The sequence below is a fragment of the Chiroxiphia lanceolata genome, chromosome 7, assembly GCF_009829145.1.
Source record: "Chiroxiphia lanceolata isolate bChiLan1 chromosome 7, bChiLan1.pri, whole genome shotgun sequence".
NCBI lineage: Eukaryota > Metazoa > Chordata > Aves > Passeriformes > Pipridae > Chiroxiphia > Chiroxiphia lanceolata.
Window position 1 is genome coordinate 30,181,620 of NC_045643.1, and position 22,415 is coordinate 30,204,034.

The 22,415-nt window shown below is 39.3% G+C and overlaps 1 protein-coding gene across 2 annotated transcripts in view; it reads right to left on the reverse strand.

Annotated features, from left to right (window-relative positions):
* Positions 1-22,415, reverse strand: part of SNX4 (sorting nexin 4) — a 34,671-nt gene that overhangs the window by 4,599 nt on the left and 7,657 nt on the right. For both annotated transcript variants that reach the window (XM_032693270.1, XM_032693271.1), the window contains exons 3-12: positions 19,278-19,416; positions 19,052-19,201; positions 17,942-17,989; positions 13,859-13,914; positions 9,235-9,307; positions 7,682-7,743; positions 6,117-6,182; positions 2,224-2,313; positions 871-970; positions 1-132 (exon numbers count right to left, since the gene is read on the reverse strand). The exon at positions 1-132 is cut by the window's left edge and continues 14 nt beyond it. In XM_032693270.1, coding sequence (XP_032549161.1) covers positions 1-132; positions 871-970; positions 2,224-2,313; positions 6,117-6,182; positions 7,682-7,743; positions 9,235-9,307; positions 13,859-13,914; positions 17,942-17,989; positions 19,052-19,201; positions 19,278-19,416 — 916 coding nt within the window. The remainder of the gene's footprint in view (positions 133-870; positions 971-2,223; positions 2,314-6,116; positions 6,183-7,681; positions 7,744-9,234; positions 9,308-13,858; positions 13,915-17,941; positions 17,990-19,051; positions 19,202-19,277; positions 19,417-22,415) is intronic.

The following is a 22,415-nucleotide window of genomic DNA, read 5'->3' on the forward strand; positions in this document are numbered from 1 at the left end:
TTTAGACTTCAATTGCTCTTCTCCTTCCTGTATCTGCTCTTCTAGAACCTTTATCTTGGCTTCTCTCTGCTCGGGGGTTTCCTGCCCGAAGAGCTTGCTGGTCATCCCCTTCAGGGAGAAAGTTCTCACAGTCTACAAAAACAAAGACACACTAGATTTGGAATTCCTGAGCACAGCCACAACACATCAGGTGATTTTTACCGGCATTTGTGCTTATTATTTGGCTGATTTTTTGCTTTAACTTCCATTTCATTAACTGATAGGTAACTATGTTGGCTCACATTAGACCAGGCAAAGTGGGGAGGAAGTAATTCGATGTTCAAACTCTTTAAGGCTGATAAACTTTCAGAGCAGTCTTCCTACTGAAGTAGGAAAGAAACTAAGAGAAAGAAAAGCCATAAAGGAGTTCTGTTTAGAACATTAATAGATCCAGAAGCAACATTAAGAATTGTAAAAAATTGTCAGTTACCATTTCCAGATAATATTTTAGATAACTTTACCTTCCATATAAAAGAGGCTAACACCACATATCAGTAACATCCACCGTTCAAAAGGCAGAGGAAGCCTTTTAGAATTCCCAAGATTTTGATCTTTAGGATAGAGTTGTCTGTGTTATTCTGCTCAAGTCATATTTACTGCAACTCTTTACTTGCTCAGTATTCAATAAAAGAAGTTTGGTACAAACAGCTTATGTCACTAAGAACCAAGTTACTTTAAACCTCAGATGTCTAGAGCTCATATGATACTGCTTCTCATAAGCAGCAGCCAGCATGCTGGTGCCATTTAAATGTCATTCTAAGTAACTTGGCTCAAATAAAAAATAAATTAAAAAAAGAAGCATCTTGGAGAAGAAAGTGGAAAAAGACTCACTCCTGTTGCCAGCTCCTCACACTGCTGTTTCTTAGATGTTAAGTCCTGTGCAGCCATTTCCAAATCATATTGCATTAGTTCATGTTTCCTGCAAACTGCCCTGTAAAGTAAGTAATGAAAGATCTGTCACATAATCCTTTGTTTTACTACATTTCCCTTCATGTAAATTTTACAAATGGCATCATGTCTTGTTTGTTTTTTGACAGGAAGCACCTCCAGTTATTTATTTAGCTCAGATTCAATAGCCTTATCATAGACTGTATAACTCTGCAAATGCTGTAGTTAAGCAAGCTTGGATCAAAGTAAATAAAGTTCTTAGTGCAGCAGCATTCTGCTCCTCTTCTTAGAGTCATTCTAAGATACACTCAGCAATACAAGTCCTACCACCCACTTAAGGACACCACTGTAAAATAGTTTTATTCAAAATACATGACAGAAAAATCACACCTTTGACAAAAGGTACCTGGAGACGGCATCTGTCACAGCACCAATCTATTAGTCAATCATAAAATTCCTCACATTTTATTTTTTAAACAATGAAACAAGAAACTGTTTCTAGATTCACACAGTGCCTTTCATCTGGAAAAGAGGAGTTTCCTCTGACCACCTGCACTAAGTCCCAGTCCTGTGTGGGCTGCTGATGCTACATCCGTACTCCACTGCCGGATGCACATCCGTCTCCCAGGAGAGGCTACTAGTGCTCTGGGCTCCCACACAGCAGCCGTCACACTCGCCAACCCAATTCCCTACAGCACCACTGGACTTCTCCAAGAGGTTCAGAGCCAGCCCTCTGAAAGCACAATAGCCTTAGGCAAAGTCTTACAGCATAAAGCAATTTGCTTTTGTGTCCACACTTGTAAGGGATGACTGCTTGACAAAGACTAAAGTAAAACAAAACCAAACAAAGAAATCAGTATTTACATGCACAAGGCTGTACAGCTGATGAAAGTTATATTGGGCAGTTTGAAAGTTCCTAGAATTTATAATGGCTGTAGCAGTTCTGTTTGGCCTATCTCATCTGAAAGCTGAAGCTTTCAGCACATTGGGACACTATTAGACCAGAAGCCAAGGAAACAGTGGAAGCACAGGAATAAAGAGCATTTATTCTACAGCATACAGATTTTAACATTTGTCTTTTCACTATTAATCAGCTCAGTTCTAATTTGTATTGCCACTCACATGGCAATCAAATATGAGTAAGCAAAATAAGAGAGGATAACATGGAGACTCCACAACATTGAAATTTCCCTTTTTCAGAGAGCAGAAGAGGATACCAAACTAAATTCAACATCAACACAAAATTAAAAAAAAAGGACTACAGCTTCCATTTGAGCTATAGACTTCTGTACATACCGTAGTGCTTCTGCATAGAAGAGATATTCTTTCAGCTGATCTGCATAGTGTTCCTCTTCTTCCAGAATGTCATCAATAGAAGCTGCATATCTAGGGAAAACCAGTCATAGTTAAATATAAAGTTGCTAAATTTAACCTTTAAGGATAGCACATCCAGTAACAAGGGAGGACACGTTTGACAGAAACACCAGTCGCAAAATAAAACAGTGAAGGATACTTCCAGAAAGGGTTTTTCCTTTGTTTTTAATTAAACTCTGAATCAGCTAATGCAAACATTCCTGTAGGCCTATTTCTTTGGTTGTTACTACAATCAATCTTTTGACAAGTACAAAATCTATCATAAGTTTCCTGCTGAAGACGAGGCAGTTTTTCTTACAAGAAAGAGACCCAATTTCTTCCTTTTCTTCATAGGCAGCACCAAGGCAAAAAAAAAGACATGGTGCAGAAGAAATCCTGGAAGGCTTAAAGCATTAAGGCACAGGAATGTGAACATGATATCTTCTGAAAAGCGAAGAGGCTGCTTTCATGGTTCACTATTCAGCCCAAGTACCAGATAACTCACAGCGGTGCTCTGAACACAACAACATTAAGTCCCTTCAGCTCCTTCAAAGTCTGTTGCTTTGTCTGCTCTGTAAGTCCAGCATATCAACTCCGAGCAACAGGAAGTTTAACCCTACAAATCTGGAGTACGAGGGCTCGGACCAACTCTGCAGCTCTTGCATTCGCGAGGAGTTTTGTTATTTAGGCTGATGTCTCCTAAAAATGGCAAAAAGCACTTTATTTTTCTAGTTTATACTGTTTATTTGACAGTATTTAGTAGGTTCTTCCTAACCAAGATGACTGTCTTGGACACATTTGCAGCCACAGACCTACAGCTGAAGAGGTAACTGCATATCTCGCTTGGCACAGCAATAGAAATGAGACGCCACTTTAGCCCGTGACACAGGGCACGAGCCACTGGAGATAAGCAGAATGAATGAGATCCCACCACAAATACCTTCATCTATTCTGCTAACTCAGATTCTCAAGTATGTGGCAATCCCTTGCACATCTGCAGGCTCTCTGAACTGAGCATATGCCAGCAACCAGCACAATGTGACCCAAATGTGAATTACACCGCCTCTTGGCTTTCATGTTTTTGCAAAACCCTTGAGTTTTTCCCTTTTTCCCTGTGACTCTCCAGCAACTGGCTCTATGGAAGAAGTGGCAGCATTTCAAACTGAAAGGGACCTGGTTACATGGATTTGATAAGTTTGCAAGTATGATAAGTTGTTTTGATGCTCTGCAAAATCAAAGACACAGCACATCAAGGAAAAGCCCTACCAAGGCTATTGGTGATGAATACACATAGCATATGAAGTGGCCAGCAACAGCAGATCAGTTTATACAGAAGGGATAGAAGAACAGGAAGAACAAGAATCCACATTATAAATCAAAGTAAGGAATAAGTCCAAACTTGAAAAACGTGTTGAAAAATACACTTGTTCTGAAAAAATCCTACAGCCACATAGGTCATAAATGGCTTACCCTCTCTATTTCTAGGTCCTGAAATGCAATAATTTTAATATGGTGGTTAAGATTTCTCAGGGCAGCAGATTGACCACATTTCCATTTCAAGTAAGATCTACATTCAGAGCAGTGCTAGAGCTCCTTGTGGCAGAACAACTTTCAGGGAAAAAAAAACCCAACCAAGAAATCCCACCAAACAAAATCCTACCTTACCCAGACAGGGTTTTTATAATGAGCTTTATTTGAAAAAAAAAAAAAAAAAAAAAAGTAGTAAGACAAGCTACATTTCTGACTGCCTAAATTTAGGCAAACCAGAGAAAATGTTAAGGAGAAATGCTGCAATAAGTTCTGAAGATACCTAACATGTTCTCACCCTTCGTGGGAACTGTCAACTAAATCCCTGTTTTACTTTAGACTGGTTCCACCTGTAATGACAGTCTTGTTGATGCAGAGATAAAGGGTCACCCATTAATAACATAAAGGACAGAAATCAAAGGTCTGGCATTGTTTTCTTTCATCTTTTAAATACCAGAATTATAGCCATTTACTCCAACTTTCTCAGCATACTCTGTCACTTTAGCAAGCACACATCCATAGAGCTTTAGGATGTCTTCTCCAAACATTAAACAGTTATAGATCATACTAGACAATAACAACTCATAAGTTTAAATAAACATCTAGTAAAGACCACAGCATATGGGGTAGATAGAGAATAATTGAATTAGTCTTGAAGTTTAACATCTATATTAGGTAACCTTCTTGAAGTAGCTTTCTGTTGCAATAAACTCCTGCCTGATGTTATGGGAATGATAACTGAACTGGTAAGTTATACTTTCAAGAGATCATAGATATGAACCTTACTGGCAGGAGACCACATGGGTCATTGAATGAGTTCCTGAATCTCACAGCTGCTGCTTCTTGCTTGATTGTCACTAAGGGATTACTGTTGTAGGAGAGTGCCAGAGCAGAGGAGATGACAGACAAGGAAAGCTACCTCAGGCTTCATGCGGTGATTAAAGTTACCCAGAATAGCAGTTACCCACTGCCTTCACTCTGGATCTTTAGCCCTAACTGTGTTACAGACAGAAATATTAAATACTTTGGATGTGTAGAGAGGGGTCAGTCTCCTGACTGAGAAGTGAGACAAACTTCTTTAATTTCTAGGTGTTTGAAATCTTGGTGTGGTGTATCTGAACCACCAAAAACCTACTTTTGATTCGTTAGCTCCACTACATCATGCCATGTTTTCATAATCTCTTAAATTTTCACCTCTACTTCAATTTTTTTTCTTCTGAATGCAGAACACATTCTCCATTTCTTTATTCTCACCAGAGCCCTCTGCCTAAAATATATTCTAGCTTTTCTTGGATGCAAACTACATTAGCCAAAATGCAGAATTGTGAATAAATTATTCAGAGGGGCTCAAATTCTTAAAGATCTGATAAAACCAGAATTATTCTGAAGAAGCTGAGGTTGTGGCTCTTCAAACTCTTCCATTTGACAAGGCCAATAACAACTGACAGCTTGATAACTTGACACCACCAGTAACAACCAGGCAGTAGTACATATGTAAATCTGCACTGTAAACTAAACCTGATAACTTTATTTCCACACAAATTGCATTTTATTGGTAAAAATACTGTATGAAGTGTGAAACACCTTCCATCTCTTGCTGGAGTTGTTATTTATCTGTTCTGTGGGATTACAGAAGAGGAAATGCTGTTTAACTTACCATACACGACTACCTGAAAAGCAGAAAGCATGAGCCTATATATCACTTCTGTGAGCGCTCTCGTGTGCCAGACTCTTATTTTGAAGGCTGGGCTTCATATACTCTGCCAACTGACTCCAAAGATGCAAAGAGGGAGGATTCTATGCAAAGAGGGAGGATTCTTTATTATATCCAGTCAGTGTTTGTTTCAAGTATCCACTGGAGTTTTGGTGCTGATTAATTAAATTTCTTAATTCTCTATAATCAAGTCCAAACCTGTGTACCATCTACTGCATGGTACGAATGGCTGCTATCAAAACCAAATGGATCTCATCAGGTCTGCAGTACATTAAAGTTGTATTCCACCAGTTTCTGGCATAGTAGCTTAAAAGAAAAACTGGAAGAAGTCCAAACACTTCTACAATTTCAAAATAATAATAAAAAAAAGAAACCCCTTTGGTTCTCCTGAGACTTTTTGAGCTACTTAATACAGTATATGGATGCTAAAACTGTGCCTGCATCCAAGTCACAGAAACACTGTATACCTAAAAACAATGCACCCCCAACTTTCTCGGTACTCATATGTACTTTACGGTTGAGGGAAAAGAGAGGAAAGAGGGAGAGTTCCACATCTGGCTTACATCAAACTATCAGATATTCAGTCAGTACTTACACATCCATGTGGTGGCCAGCACTCTGCAACCCATCCCCCATCTCCTTTTCTATTGCACTCCATTCACTGTAGGAAAAACAAACGAGAAACAACATCACACATCAAGGGTAAAGGAAGTTAATAAGCTGCATCCTGTATACAGTTTCTTTCCAGGTGACACCTGAATGGAAACTGCCTCAAAGTTAGACTTGGCCAAACTGTTTTCTTTCTCTAAGGAGCAGCACTGACAATGTGGCGAGGCTATTTATGGCACTCTGTTAAACAACTGTCCCTAAAGCTCATCGTCACAAATATATTTAGTTTGAGATTGCTTTTGAGCAGAAAGTCTTGTTCAAAGAGCTAAAACTCTATTTAAAACAAAACCAACCAAACAAAAACAAATCACCTAGCACTCAATATAAATGGGGCAGGGGATACCGACAATGATGAACTTTCTAAAACAGATTTTGGTCTAACATACTCATCAAGAAGAAACTAAGCTTTCCAGACCCACAACACATCAGATAGAAGCCTCTCATTCCAAAAACCAGAGGGTGGGATTTGACTTTTGTAAGCATTTTACTTCTCCTGAGGCCATTTCATGTATGTTGTTGTTTTCATAGTAGACTGTTGTTTAGTTCTATTCATTAAAGAATATCAACTTGCAACTGTCTCTTTATTACAACTACCTAGTTATGTTAGAGAGATTACTTAGATAAAGAAAGAAACAGAGCTACATTAAAGATAGAAAGAGACTTATTCTGGACATCCTGGCATGTACACTTCAATTTTAATTGTGCTCTCAGCTTTATGAAACCTTATTGGACTTCTTAGTTACAAGAATTACATCCACAACTCTTTTTACAAGGAAAAAAGGAGAGGTTCCCCTTATATTTCACGTAATTTATATGTAATGCATCTATTCTGTCCTTCATTTTTTCATAAACATTCCACTCTGCTGATGTTGACATTTGTTTGTCTTTGTGTTATTACAGAACTACACCTAATTTCATTTTAAAACCCCCAGTGAGAAAGACATCTGCAATCCATTAACCCAGAGAATTAAATTTAGCACTTGAACAGTGTGTAGAAGCAGGAGGTTTCCCTTAACCAGAAGTTTAGATTCTTTAATTCTCCAGTGAGATGGAAAACTTGAGCATGCAATTCACTCATATAAATCAAAAAAAACCGATTGGCAAATTCACTTTAAAAAGCTACTAAAATTGGATAGATATAATTGTTGATTTTTAACCACTAAAAGGGCCTAGAAGCTTTTAAGAGACAACTGCATGAAGAGTGATGGGGAGTTACTTTCTGAAGAAACAAAATGCCAACGCAGCAGCAAAAGGCCCAAAGGTCTGGCATACAAAACAAAAAACTAGTCTTCCACTAGAGACTAAGCTCAGCAGATCTGGAGATCACTCTATGCAACACAGCAATCTCATTAGTACTGCAATACAGAGCTTTTCAAGATAGACAATGAAATGCTTCAGATATACTTTTCAAGAGCATAACAACACAACCAACAAATTCCCTTCTCTCTTCCCACGTCTTTGTATGTATTTGAAAACTGGATGAATTCTTACCTGAATACTCTTCCATAGTTGCCATGGACTTTATAGACACCATATAGCCGGTCTGCTACCCTCTAAAATGTTTTAGAGACAGGTTTTGGTCATCAATATGAAGTGCAATTGCTTTGTGAAAGCCCACACACAAATTGCAAGCTAAAGCCCTAATGTTCTTACACAGGTAAACAAGATTAGGCCTAAATCTAATCTAAGCCACTACTGAAAGAAAAATCAACAGCATTAATTTCAGAAGACTGAAGTTGCAATCAAGGCCATATTGAAAAATTAGCATTTCAAGTATTTCTCTGGAAGTGCCTATGGAGACTGTAAATAATCGAGTTCCCTTCAGTTTTTGATCAACAAATATAAGGCATCCTTTATCTGAATAATGCCAAATTTATATACACTCTTCTTTAACTTATTGATGACAACACAGAAGTCCATCCTGACATCAAGACTGTAGAGAAATCTTTGGTAAAAGTCTAACAAGTGACTTGATTTTTCCACCCAGCTCAGTGAACTGAGGGAAAGGAAATAAGCTATCCACTGCAGGACTTATTGCTCAACCTAGATGTCATTTCAGCTGTTTGGAGTGTCAGTGCCTGCTGCAGCCAGCACTACAGCGCTGCCAACAACCTCAGAAGAAAAGACACGTGTACGCTCTGAAGTGTGAGTTGTAATCCAGATAATGCCCTTGGAATTACAACGTACCACCAAATGAGAGTGAAGTTCTGCAAGAGCTACCACTGTTATTATGTCTGTCACAGCAGTAAAAAGGGAGCATAAGCGAATTGCCCAACAGATCACACACACACAGCCCTGAGAAAACAGGACTGTCTGTAGAACACCAGTGATTAATCCTCTCAAGAACCTCAACTCAACAGGGCAATCCATTACTGTCCCCTGCTGCATAGCTTCCATCAAAAATTAAATTCCTGTTGAACTTACTCAAAAGTATCATGCTCTCATTATTGGAACTGTAATTTCCTATTTCCTTTTTGTGACTTTAAAAAAATAATCTTCCACTCTCAACCCATACAGTATCTTGATGTATGACATTATTATTCTCATCATTAGAAAGACAATTATTCATTATAGATTGAAGAACAAGCCAAAAAAAGAAAAAGCATACTGGGAAGCATATAGGATTCATGCTACAAGCTCTGGAAAGCAAAGTATTACATGTCTGACCAGAAAACTGGTATTCTGGGGTCCTTCCCAGCCCAGACATCCAGCAAAAGCAACTCATTTGCTGTGCAGAGAGAAGCAGACACCTCAATTCTCTTTGAAACACCCCCCTGTGATACATGGTCATCACAGGAGAGGGCAGATTAGCAACATGCACTGGCAAACTCAACCACCGTACCTGGAACTTTTCCCCCTCCCAGATCTGTACAGTCAGTGCCCCCACCCCTTGCTGTCTCCTGCTCCACACTCCAGAGACAGACTCCCTCAGGCAAAACTGCCCTCATTCTAGAACACATACTCCACTTCTCTTGACTAAACAAGAAATACTGCCTTATAAATAAATCATACTATTTGTCACGACACACATGGGAAATACTTACAGCTCTGACTCGCAGAAGGTGTGATATGACAGACTGCAGTTCATCGCTATAGTGTTTTAGCTCAGTAAATCTCCTGGGAGGACAAAACAGATAGTACATCATTAGCCATCATGAAAGCAAGCTTTCACAGCATGCACGACACAGCCACAATGCCACAGCCAGGGAGACGGAGCCTGGCCTGTGTTGGAGTGGAATTAGCTGAAGAACACGGTCCCAGAGAAGGGACTGTAAAGTTTAATTCCCCCAAAGCGAACAACCCAGCACTTGCATGACTCCTATTTTTTCATATGCAAATGTTGAAGGTTCAGATCAATTTAAGAGATAACATTTTATGAAATAAAAGCAGTTAGCTGAAGTTATTGCATCACTCTTTTGCTGTTTGTTTGGTTGTTGTGTTTTTGGTTTTTTTTAATGGGATTTATAAAAGCAAGGGTTAGTGAACAGGAAAGCTTCAAGTAAGTACAAAGCCAAAATCTTCTGAAGCATATTTCTTAATACAAGCATGTTCACATTTCTGACCTGGCAAAGATACTGTACTTTCAAGCTGCCATCTAGCCAATTTTGTGCACAGCTCTTTAGGAGTTCAAGGAAGCATTCACAATTCCCACAATTCCTCTAAGGCTAATCAATACAGTAACTGCAACATGATATATGAAATCCTATTGAGACTTGTACCTGCACAGGAGTGATGTATGGCTAAAAGCCTTCAAACCACTACATCTTAACAAGGTACCAGACAGGTAACCCCTTGCAAGTGACCATGGGCACACTGCTGGCCTGTCACTTCTGAAGAGGCATTTTATCAGCCAGCTCAATTAAGCCTTGGAGGCAGTTTAAGCTGATACCTTTAGCTCACGCTAATGACTTTGCCACAGCCTTGCTAGTGACAGGTAACCAATTAAACCACAGCAACAGCCTCTTGTGTACATGTAAACCCTCCCTACTACACACAAGTCTAACTCATGACCTACTTTGGTACACAAAAAAGTATTTATTTCATCCGGGGGGAAGCCAGAAACAGCTTTACTTAAATTTCTAAACAATGATCTGAAAATAAACACAGAAGAATGCAACTAGAATTAAAGAATGGGAGTCGAAGATTAGCCTTCCAGCTTGATGTTGAAGAAGGAAAAAGAAACTTCATCCCTCCTCCCACCACAGGCACACAGTCAGGCTTTGTATTTCAGAATAGCTTGTACCCAAGAGGTCTTACTGAAATGAGTCGGGTCACTTGTTTTGGGTGACCAAGTATGAAATTCCAGGGTTTTTCATTTAAAACCTCTTCCTCCCCTGCCAGGAAGTCTTCCCCTAAAATATTCTCATCCTTACATTCAGGAAGTAGAAGCTTTATTACAGTTTCTAAGATTTGCGATTTCCAAGAAGCATCTTTTATAAGATTATGACACACACAGGGTTAAATACATAAAAATATTTAAAAGCTAGCAGAGAAACTGTATGGGAAAAAGAAATGTAGTCATTGATCTGCACAGTGGGATTTAGAGAGCAATCTTTTCAGTTTACACTTTATAAAATATGCACCAGGGCTGCATGTCAGACAGCTGCAGACACGTACAGTGAAGATACTTGAAATAATTGAACTAAAAACAAAAGATTAAAAAGCATGCCTTCAGCTCAGGAAGACTCCCCTTTCCACTCCAGAAATTTATACTGAAAAGTTTTATTTATCCTGCTTTGTGGCAAGAAATCTTTTAGGAATGCTGTAACTCCCTGAAGGCAAGAGTCAGGAACCTAAGAGGACTTTCTGTATCCTGGAATCCAGCAGAAATACCTCTTCTCCCTTACAAATTCCTCTTCCATTAAAAAATAAAATAATTTTTAAAAATTACTACTTCTGAAGCAAGCTGTCTTCTTTTACTGTCTCAGAAAAGCATAAACCAAAGTGCTGCTATTTTTCCCCACTCTTCTGTGAAGGTCGAAAATTTTAAAAACATAATTTTTTTGAAAAACTTTTTAAAAGGTGTTGCAGATCAAAGATTTCTTTCTCAAGTATTTGCTTAAATCCTACTCATTGTTCATGTAAAAAAATTTACATAATTATAATGTAATTTCCAAACTGAGTTCAGTGAGGCACACAAAGGGATGTTTACTTTCCAGTGCATCATAACAGCAGAAGTATGAAACAAGACAGTTTTGGCACTCGGTAACTGAGGCTTTTTTAAATAGCACTTTTCACTTGGTTTTACAATATTACCAATAGTCTAGATACTTAATTGAGCCATTAAATAGAACTTGGGACACAAATGAAGAACTGATCGATCACACTGGTGTAGGAGCACCAGCAGGTCTCTTAAAAATATCTTTTATGACACTGGAAAATAAGAAATTTTGATTTACAGTAGACAGCATTTCAATATAAGTTATTTACTTTGTGCATTTTACTTGCCCTCCCTGCATCAGTGAGGGCAGTGCCACTCTCCTGTTTTGTGAAGGAAGACACTACAAGAACAGAACTGTTCACTAAAGAATAAGCCACTTGTCTGAGTAACCAGACAAAAATAAAGGAGAGCTACTTAAAAAAAAATTCTGCCTTAGGAAAAGATTTAGTGTTTTCTAAAGAAATCTTTCACAAAAAAAAGCCCAGAAAGAGAACAAAAGGATGGGCACCATGAGGCCAAATCAAAGAGGTCTGCAGTAGATACAAATTTACCTCTGAGTAACCAGAGCACCATATTTTTATCACCATTTAATTCCACCATTAAAAATATAAATTGCTTCCCACAGGAGAAGGTTTAGTCTCCAGTCTACACTTGACCTGGAGGAGCAGCCTTGTTCCAGCTGTGTGGAGCTCCTCACATTGCTAAGCTGAGGGGTGCAGCTCCACAGCACCGCAAGGCAATCCGGACTGGGAGCTGCACCTGAACCCCTCCTGCTCCAGGAACCTAAAAGCCTACACCCTACACAGCAGTCACACCTTTTGTTTCAGCAAGGTGAGCTTGCTGAACCACTTCACCACCCAGCCAAACAAGAACCAAGGGTAATGCAGAGGGGCAAGGCATCATATTCCAGGCAGCTCAAGCGTGAGTGTGCTGGGCAGAGCAAGACACTATCCCTCCTGTTAAGAGCCACACGTGCTATGGTAAAAGGCTCTCCCTGAATTTATTAAAAAAAAACCAACCAAAACCAAACAAAAAAAGCCCAACGAAACAAAAATCTTCAACTTCAGCTCAGCTCATCAGTGATTTGTTAAACAACTTGTATCCTCCAAATCAATTTGGAAGCTCCTGTGGCTGGCAGAATACAACAGAAAACATGCGCCATCTCTCTCAAGCACTGTGAGGGCTCTACCGAGACAGACACCTGGGAACTGCTTTTGTTACAAGCCCTTTCTCATGTTTTCCTTGTAATAACTCTTTTCCTGCTTTTTAACAAGCCACTTCTCACAACAGCTTTGTTTTCTGAAACATTGTTACCTCAAAAGACAACAAGATATTCCTTAAACAATCTTGCCCACCTATGCCTACAGTCAGACTTCTGGGAAGGTTTCCCTGCTGTGAGAACAGGAAAAGCTAACTCCTATCATCCACAGAGGAAGATGACTGAGGATGAAGCATTCAAACAAGGGGCCAATTTCACCTGCAGGCACAGAGAGAATTTCTGTCTTCCGATCTCATCCATGAATGTTTCCTTTTATATTAAACCCTGGCTAAAAGCTTCCTTGCTGCCACAGAAGGCTGTAAGCACAGTAAAAAAGGAGAGACTGGACCAATTCACAGGTAATTCTATAAAGAAGTTCAGAAAGGTATGTACCCTCTAAGATCCTTAATACAGTACACAAAGATTCTATGGAAGTACAAAGGGAAAAGACAACAGAAAGCAGTCAGGCATGTGGGCTCTCCCTAAATAGCATCTCCTATTGCCACTGCTGTACAGCAGAGGAACCCAGAAGGGCACTTGTTAAGGGTCTCCTTGGCTTATGGATGGCAAACAGCAACAGCTCTTGGCTCTACTGCTGCACACTGATGTTTCTTACTATTGTGGAAGTAGAAGCTCTCATTTTACCCTTCTCACAGCACCCAGGGTGTGATGAACCTCCCATTACATACCCTGACAATTCTGAGCAGTTTTTCCATCCAGCAGACTGCTCTAGTGTCTGTCCCAGAGCTTCCTAAGCTGTAACGGAGCTGAACTGACCTCTGGACTTCCAAAAGCATCTGTGAAAATTGGCAGCTTGAAGGGAACTATGAACAGCAACACCGGGGTGTGTGCATCCTGAACTGTACACTAGCAGACTTTTGGAAAGACCTACCATCAATCTGTATTCTGTTCACACTTGGAAAGATTTCTTTGCAAACAATTATTAAGAGGTTCTTTTGCTGAGTCTGGGTTTGGGGTTTCTTTTGTTGCTTCCTTTTAGTCTAGCAAAAACGAAATACTCGTTTTGCATAAAGTGATGGAATTTTTCTAAATGTTTCCTGCTTCTAGAAGCAGGATTTATCAAACCTTTTCACAGTACCTCCTTACTGGGCTTCTGTTAAGATCTGAAGTGCAGAAAGATAATTTTTCTTTTCTGAATTTACACTGAAGAGAGAGAATATTCTGTCACCTGAAGTTATAGATGTAACTGAAAAAGGGAAGGGGAGGGAAGAAGTATGTGGAATCTTACTTGTCTGGGTTTTTCACTCTGAATGTTGCATTAAGAGCTTTTAATCTGGAATCTGCCTGAAAAAGGGGAAAAAAAGCTTTGTTAATTTAACGCAATTAAATTTCAGTGACAAAAAAATCTCAGCCCTTGGCAGCACCATTAGAAAAAAATCCTGCCTTCCTGGCATATTTAAATCTTCAAACATTGAACAAGTTGACACTAGCTGCCCTGCATGTCAGATATTTTTATTAAAAAGTCAAAAAACTAAGCTATTTTTATGAATATGATGTAAACAGTAACCACTAAAATTAAGCTGGTATAATCCAAATCCCACAAAAATAGTCCCTTCTTAAAATGCAGCACATATCATGGAGTTAAGATACACAACCCTGCATTCTTTTTAGATGAAGCAATTAGGTAACATAAGACCATATGGACAAGCTATTTTATATTTTTCAAACCAAATAAAACCAATGGTAGAGTGACCTCTATATGCTCCTTATTACTAGGAACAGTTCCCCAGTGAAATCAAAATCTTATATATGGTGTTCCCTTATTTTATGACTTGCTTTACAGAAAATATGTAATTTGTATATCAGAATAGAACCATTTTAACGCAATGTTCTTCTCTATAGTAGAGCATATATAAATCTCTACAGAATAAAGTTCTAATACCTAATTAAAAAGGTAATTGGCTGCTTTAGTTTTTGAGATGTTGGTTTACCAATGTCTGCAACAGTAGTATAGAACCTTGCTAAGGAGATGGAGGGGTTTTTTTCCAGTTTAACTGAATATTAAATTGTGCAATGGGTATTTACTCTTAATAAGACACCAGTACAGATGAGAGATCCCAGCCTCATCCACAGAGGTCCCACATCACTACAACTCTTCATTTCTATAATGCATTTTATACAAAGCTCGCTCAGGGCTCATCTACACTGCAGGAAAACTCCAAATCTGGGTAAATGGCTGGATTTCGCTTTTGATCAAAACATCCTTCTCTCCAGTAAAAGGAAAATAAACAAACACCCCTTGTGAGGTGTATAGATTTCCTACAGTGTACTCTTTAGCTAACAGGCTATGCCACAGCTGCGAGCAGTGAGTTACTTCAGCAGTACTTGATAGTGCTGGTATATGACACAGGAATATTTTGTGCACTGTTACAGCCAACTCAGGGCTTGAAGAGCTATTTTGAGTTTGACAGAGAAGGGAACAGAGTGTTTTCCCAAACCAAGAAGAGAGGCCTTCCTTTAGGGCCCTTGTAATAACCTCTACAGATGAGACAGGCACAGTTTGAGACTGTTTCACCTCCTGCTGCATTTAGGCTGAGCAGAAGATACTCCATAACTAACCTGGAGAAAGGGAGGCTCAGGGGGCACCTTAATGCTCTCTACAACTATCTCAAAGGAGGTTGTAGTGAGGGGGACATTGGTCTCCTCTCCCACATAACAAGCAACAGGACAAGAGCAAATGGCCTCGGGTTGCAACAGGGGAAGTTTAGACTGGATACTAGAAAAAATTTGTTTACTAAAAGGGTTGTCAAGCACAGGATGAGGCTGCCCAGGGAAGTGATGGAGTCACCTCCAAGTTGTTTAAAAGGCATGTTGATGTGGCGCTCAGGAACATGGTTTAGTGGTGGACTTGGGAGAGTTAGATTAACTTTAGCTGTCCTTCCACTGACCAAACCATCAAAACAAAACATAATCCACAAACAAAAAGGTAAGTGAACAAAACCCTCAGGACTAAGACTGACTGACACGGGGAGAAAACTGTTTCACTGTTACCACTGCATATGACACTTCTCTAAGAGTATCTTGCAAAGGGAAGACAAGGCAGCACGGAGAAGCATGTTCCAGACAGCACAAGGAACACAAAATCCTGCTGGAACTCCAAGTCTCAGCCTTCATGTTTATTCAGAGTGCTTCAGGTGCTTGTATGGTCTTGGATCTCCAACAAGTCAATACACAAGCCAGTTACACTTTGAGTTGATCACACACCCCCATGTGTACTCCTCACACATCCTCTCACAGTACAAACATCACCTGGATACACTGACATTATCAGAGTCCATCCCTCTATGTAGCTATTTCAAAAACCACTGTATTTATGTTCAAACAGCAGTCACCAAAGCCACAGAGTTGGGACAGCATGCACATTCAACAGGTTTACACTTGGAAAGGACCACTTCCAAACTTACAGCTGCAGGGCAAGCTTTTTGTCTTTTGTCACAAAACACGTAGCACTCTGAAGAAAGAGTTCAGTAAAGCACTGTCAGGCAGGAAGCACAATCCTGCCAACACTCAACCATCTAAGTAGGGCTATTTCCTTCTTGCCAATCGCAGCACAGTAACTCCCACACACCACTTTTGAGCATTTGCACCAGAGTTGAGCTTCTAGAAAAACATCTGTCCAGTCTTAAAACTGATTTAAGACTAATACGCACAAGCATTTTAGAGATTAACTCCCCATCAAATGAAGTACAGTCAAGGAGTTTTCAGACAGTTAATTCCTACTATGATCCTATAATCATTTAAGTAAACTAAAGAGAGAGGGGAATTTTCTCTTTCCTAAAGGAAGGGTTAAAATCCCAAGTGACAAATCCCTTAAATATAAAATTAAGTGTTGGGGAGGGAGGGAGGAAAGGCATAATTTAATGATACAGTTGGCAGAATAAACAAAGTTTCCAATGTCAACACTCAGCTGTAACATACTACACTGCATTAATGCCCAATTTAAAGTTTAGTTGCCCTGGTTCAAACTCTTTCAGACAAAAGACACATCCTGCTTTAATGCAGAGGCAACAGCAACACGTAAACCAGTGGTCTGATTACATTTAGGGAATGTCTAAGACATTTAGGGAATAGAGGTTTTTGCTCCAGTGTAGTGATAAATCTTGAGGGTTTATGCTTTAGATGTAGAATAAAGGAAAGATACTCTTTAACAGGTTTTTGAAAAAGTTATTTTTCTTTCCTAAGGAAACCAGAACTGTGAAAGGGAAACTCTACACAATCAAACCTAGAAGGAAAGCAGGACTTGCTCATCTGTCATTTAATCTACAGTGTGGTTTCAGGTAGGCAAACAGTCTCACCACTCTGAGTTTTTACACACCACTGTGTGCACTCCTGAACATACCCTGCCAGTACAAACCTTCTGAACTTCTATGAGTGTAAGCTGAAATAAATATGTGCTGACTAGGAACACACAGCTCCAGAGCTTTACACTGTTTGCACTGTGAATACCAGCAATATTCAAAACCTACTGTGATGGAAGAGAATTATTGCCAACTTAAGTTATCAACAGTAAGTGTCAGTATCAAAGCCCCTTGGACATTGAGGATAAGAACACCAGGGATTTTCTTTAGCTCTCACTATTTAGAATAATTCTTCATAATCCACCTAGTTTTCAGTTGTGATTTCATGAGGCCAGATCACATTACAATGAAACAAAAAGCTCAGTATTTGTCCCCATACAGTAACTCTTCCAGACACAGCCCAGCAATCTATCAGCTTCTCAGATTCTTGACCTGTACAGACACACGACCTTTGATCATTTATTCCTGCAAGTCTTCCACCAGTTTACCCAGCCATGAACTCAATGATGTCAATGGGGATAGTATTACTCCAAGACAAATTCTATTAAACAGTTAAGGGGCACCAAATCCGTCTTAGTCCCTTTCAGCAACTTCTCCTTGTAAAGAAGTCCTACAATTCAGACCCCTTTGCTTACCTTTTCTTTTTTTTGACACCTTGCACCTCTTACCAGGCTAAATCTGACACACACCTTTAAAATGATGCTAAACTAAAGTGACAACATAAAAAAGCAGTGCTATAGGCTTAAGTTCATTACTTTTAAAGCTTATAAGGATCATAATTCTACATTTCTAGCAGAATTACACAGGCACATAACAAGCCTGCTAGAGAACTTAACAACTGCAATCCTACCTATCACGTGCAAAGAACATCACTGTTTTTTGCAGTTACAAGTATACATAAAGCAATGCCTTTAACTCATTTTCACAGCAAACAGCCTTTCATAAATAGCCTAGAACACGTTTGCTGGAATATGTCTGTGTCACAGCAGGCATGAGACAATTACAGTAATTACCTTTAACTGAAATCCAGTCTCGTTCACCATTTCTTTCCACCCACCTTCCTAAAAATACAGGAAAAGAATGTTCAGTTAGAGTAATTTAAGAGTGCTGTAGCTTTTGCAAGTCCCTATTTGAGAGCCTATATCAAAAGAGCTTCTCCTGTAAGCCTGCCTTCTGCCTCAGCTACCCTTCCCATGTCTTTCCAAGATTCTGGGTTAAGAATAACCAATCATTATGTTGTGTTTACATACTAATCTCCCCCCAAAATGCTCTTCTCTTCACTACTCAATTACCTCATTCTATCAAGTGGGGGCAGGAGCCACACACCTCTGTCTAAAGAGGTAGCTCAGCTCTTTAGAAAGAAGGGTTGCCTTTGAGATTATCAGCAGCTGCAAGGACCTTTGCAGCTCGAGGCAAAGTGCAGAGAGCATACAGGTGACAACAGTTTATGTGCACATGCTGTCACCTGGCTCAGGTGTAGTGGTTGGTTTTCCACTGTTTTCAGCTCCTATACATTGGTTCACCTACATACTATACTGTGCTGTGGCAAACGTAGCTGCTCAGTCCACCATTTGGGAATCTCTCATCAAAGCACAGAAAAAAAAAAAGAGCCATCCAACATCTCCTAAAGTTGAAAGCTGCAGAATGCATTGCTTAAGCTGACAACTGGACCACAACTTTTGTGACAATGATCACGATCCAAACCGCAAAGCTACAGAAACTATGGATATCCAGAGAGTGAACTGGAAGCCAGTACTGTCTCTGCAGCCAGCAGCACAGCATGCTTACTATTTCAGCTTTGGTCCTGTGGAAGCTTTCCCAACCAACATGCATTAAGTTCCTAATATGCTGTTTCAAAGTGGTAGAAATTCTTTCTTAGCAGCCTTAAAACTTGACTGGAAAAAAGTCCTAAGGTACATTAGAAGCGCAACTGTACAACTGCAGTGGGCTGTTAAGAAACTTTTAGCTGGACAAGCCTTTTCCACCTCAAGTTCATTCACACTGTCTATCCTTCCTCCCGACATAGAACAAGCTATGGGTCAATAGAAGGGAAGAAGAGCAAAAGAACATTATCTTAAATAAATAACAATCAAATAATGTATTTAGAAATAACTCTACTATACCTGCGTTAAAAATGAATAAAAGATTTTGTCTTGACAAAGAACAGGATGTGAAGCCACACGTAGCAAGAAGTTTTCCAAACCAATTCTTCTTCTTTCCACAAAATCTGGATCCATGTTATCTGCTGATAGCTTATGCCAAACAAAGTCAGCCTGGTTAAACAGAAGAGTGTCAATAGTAAATAAATAACAAACAAAACAAAGCAAGCTGCAGCCTCAGCTTCCTTACCCTTTTTTCTGGCAAAGGTGGAACAACAATATGCGGGTAAGTAACGGACAAATAATTCCTCAACAACTCAAATTCACTGTAACGTCGCCACAGGGACTCCACTGGTGAACACTGTCCCTCACTCTGGGACTCAACAGCTCTGAAAGATAAAGCAGCAAATTTGAGCATTATCACCCACTCCCTCAAACCAGCAGTACAAACAGAGCAAAGGCCCCAAGAATACTACTGATTACTGCATAACTTGCTCATAACCTAAAGGAATCTTAATTAATTTCACGTCTACATACTTAATGTAAAAAATATTTGTAATTTCTGCCTGATAGCACTCAAATTTTTTAGGAACACAGGAAAAGACAATGCATTTACACACCAAAAACAAACAGGTAGATCACAGTCAAGTAAAGAGTCACAAAGGTGACTTAGTTTAGATCACTACAGAATTAGACATATTTCTCTTGGAACAATCTTAGGCTCCAAATCAGCACAATTTCATAAGCAGCTGAAAGATACAGAGTATTATAAGAAGGAATTTGCTATTCAGCGGGAAAATCTTCACTTCAGAGGATAAAAATTGTCTTGCATGCAACAGCTAAAATACTTACAAACATAGCTTCAAAAATATTAAGTAATTTTAAAGAATATTTTTAGAAAAACACAGTAAATTTCAAAGAACTTCCAATTTTTTGTTCAAAGTAGTATCTTTTTATATTTAAGGACCAAGGACATAAACTAGCTAGAGTAAGCAGGTACAAAATTGATGCATCTGAAAAAATTGTTGAAAACTTAAAACCAGCATGACCTAGCAAGATATTGAAGGATTTTATGTTACTATAAAAGGAGAAATCATGAAATACTGTAGAACTGAAAAATAATATAAAAATTTGACAAGAAAAATCATTTTTCACACAATACATTTAAAGCAACAGAAATACTTTGCAATATCATAAAATAAGGGTCAGTATCATTGGGTCAGTAACACTTCTTAGCAGTTAGCATCAGCTGTCTCTTTCAGAGGCTGAACAACCCCATCTCTCTGAGCCTCTCCCTGCATGTCAGACACTCCGAGCCCATCATCATCCTTATGGCCCTTCACTGGACTTGCTTCACTAAGTCCACATGCTCTTTGTGCTGAAGAGCTCAGAACTGGGCACAGTAAGTTATGAACTCATATGGTACTCAGCAGAATAGACTGCTATGTTACTTCTTCCAGCTGAAGTCAGGTTATGCAGTTCTTGAATTCATATGAACATTCTGAAGTTTTAAAAACATCTAAGTAGCACACAAATTATAGATTTTTTTTAAGCCATTCTCAACCTCCTACAAGGTTGGATTTCTAATGACCTTGCTGAAAAACAAACAATTCCACTCTAAAGCAGCCTTACATCTTGAGGTGGAAATAATGTAATACAGATTTATGCAAAAGATTTTTTTTTTTACTGAGTAAGGTAGAATGACTCTTGTATATCTACCCTTGCCTTGAGGAAAGGACATTTATTCCAGGTGACTGAATTTGTAGGGGGAAAAAACTTCAGAAGGAAGAAGAAAAAAAGGATGTATTCATAGCATTCAACACAAACAGATGCAGATTAAAACTGCTTGAGAGTGACTCAAGAAGAAAAGGTGAACACACTGCTGGCAGCCACTAAAACTGCACTGCCAACATCCCACAGAATTCTTCCCTATTAGAGTATTTCAATTCAATGAAGTTGCAACTGCAAATACAGAGTTCTGAAGAGGGTAAGCTCAGCTTAGTGCTGGACTGACAGGCTGTGCAGCATTCCTCCCCACACTAATGCTGCACAGTTTAAATACTGCGAGACCACTTCAGCTCAAAGCAGGTATCTAGTGATTGAACTATGGCTGAGTAAAAGGTAAATTGAATGGATAAGGAATTGAGCTACTATGCCTCGAAAGATTAATTGTTTAGTCGAAAGTTGAAGGCATACACCTTACATTCCTAGGGGAGAAACTCCCAGCAGGGTTTGGTAAACAATCTGGCCATTCAAGACACTCACACAGAAGTACTTCAGTATTACAGATCCTTTTAATCTCCAGCTTCAGCAGCTATCAACCAGCTGCACTGACTTAGACCATGGGTTTCAACAGCACTACTTTCACATGGGTTATCATCAACCCTTAAGCAAGACTGACACAATCAATACATCCTAGGATTATGTGGACCCTGTCTAAAAACACAACTGCACAAGCAAACATGAATAGGGAGACAAGAAAAACACAGGTCAGGACTGCCCTGAGAATCCAACCAACATCCCAGAAGGACCCATCTGTGCTGCAGACACAGATGCTGCTGTGACAGCAGGAAGACACCAGAGAGTCACCCAGAGCTCAGCAGATACATTGAACAGAATGAAGACGACTGCAACCTCCTTTACTCAAATGCAGGAAGATGACAGAGATTCAGATTTCAGACCTGGTACAAGAAGTTCACCACAATATAATGAATGTTCTATCAGACAAGAATGAGAGGAAGAAAAAAAAAACAAACTTCAGGATGCAGTTGGTCCACTGCTATTACATGTCTCTGTCACTCCTATGCATAACCATTTCCTGGTCACAGAAAATGTAACCCTGGGATTGGCACAGGAGTTGTGTTTAATCAGCTCTTCTTTCCTGTATTGATTTTTCTGTAATAGGAGAGTTCCATTATTCATTTTTTTCTAAAATGTAACTAAAGTTTAAGACTGAGTGCATTGCCTCATAACTAGAGGCAGGCTCAGTGTGTGCACACACTAGTGACATTTATGGCAGCCTTGCACAGTTCAGACACACAGTAGAGCTACAGAGACTTAAGAACGTACCAACAAAGGTTGACTGCAAGAACAGTTCACTTTATGTTTTCAATATCATTCTTATTCTGCTCGTCAATATGAGCTCCTAAGGAAAAGTACTCCAAGCTGCAATTATTTTTTGTCTCCACATACCTTATTCTTTGGGCTTACACTGCCATAGACAACTTCAAATATGAAGTTTTCTACTTCCCAAATATAAGTTACTCAGGAAAGTTCATTTGTCTGTTTCATTTCAACAGAGAGTGTGCTTAATTGTTGTCTTCTGCCTCTAACCAAACCCATTCCCCACGCAGTGATCTTAAAAGTATCACTGTGTGAATAACCTGTA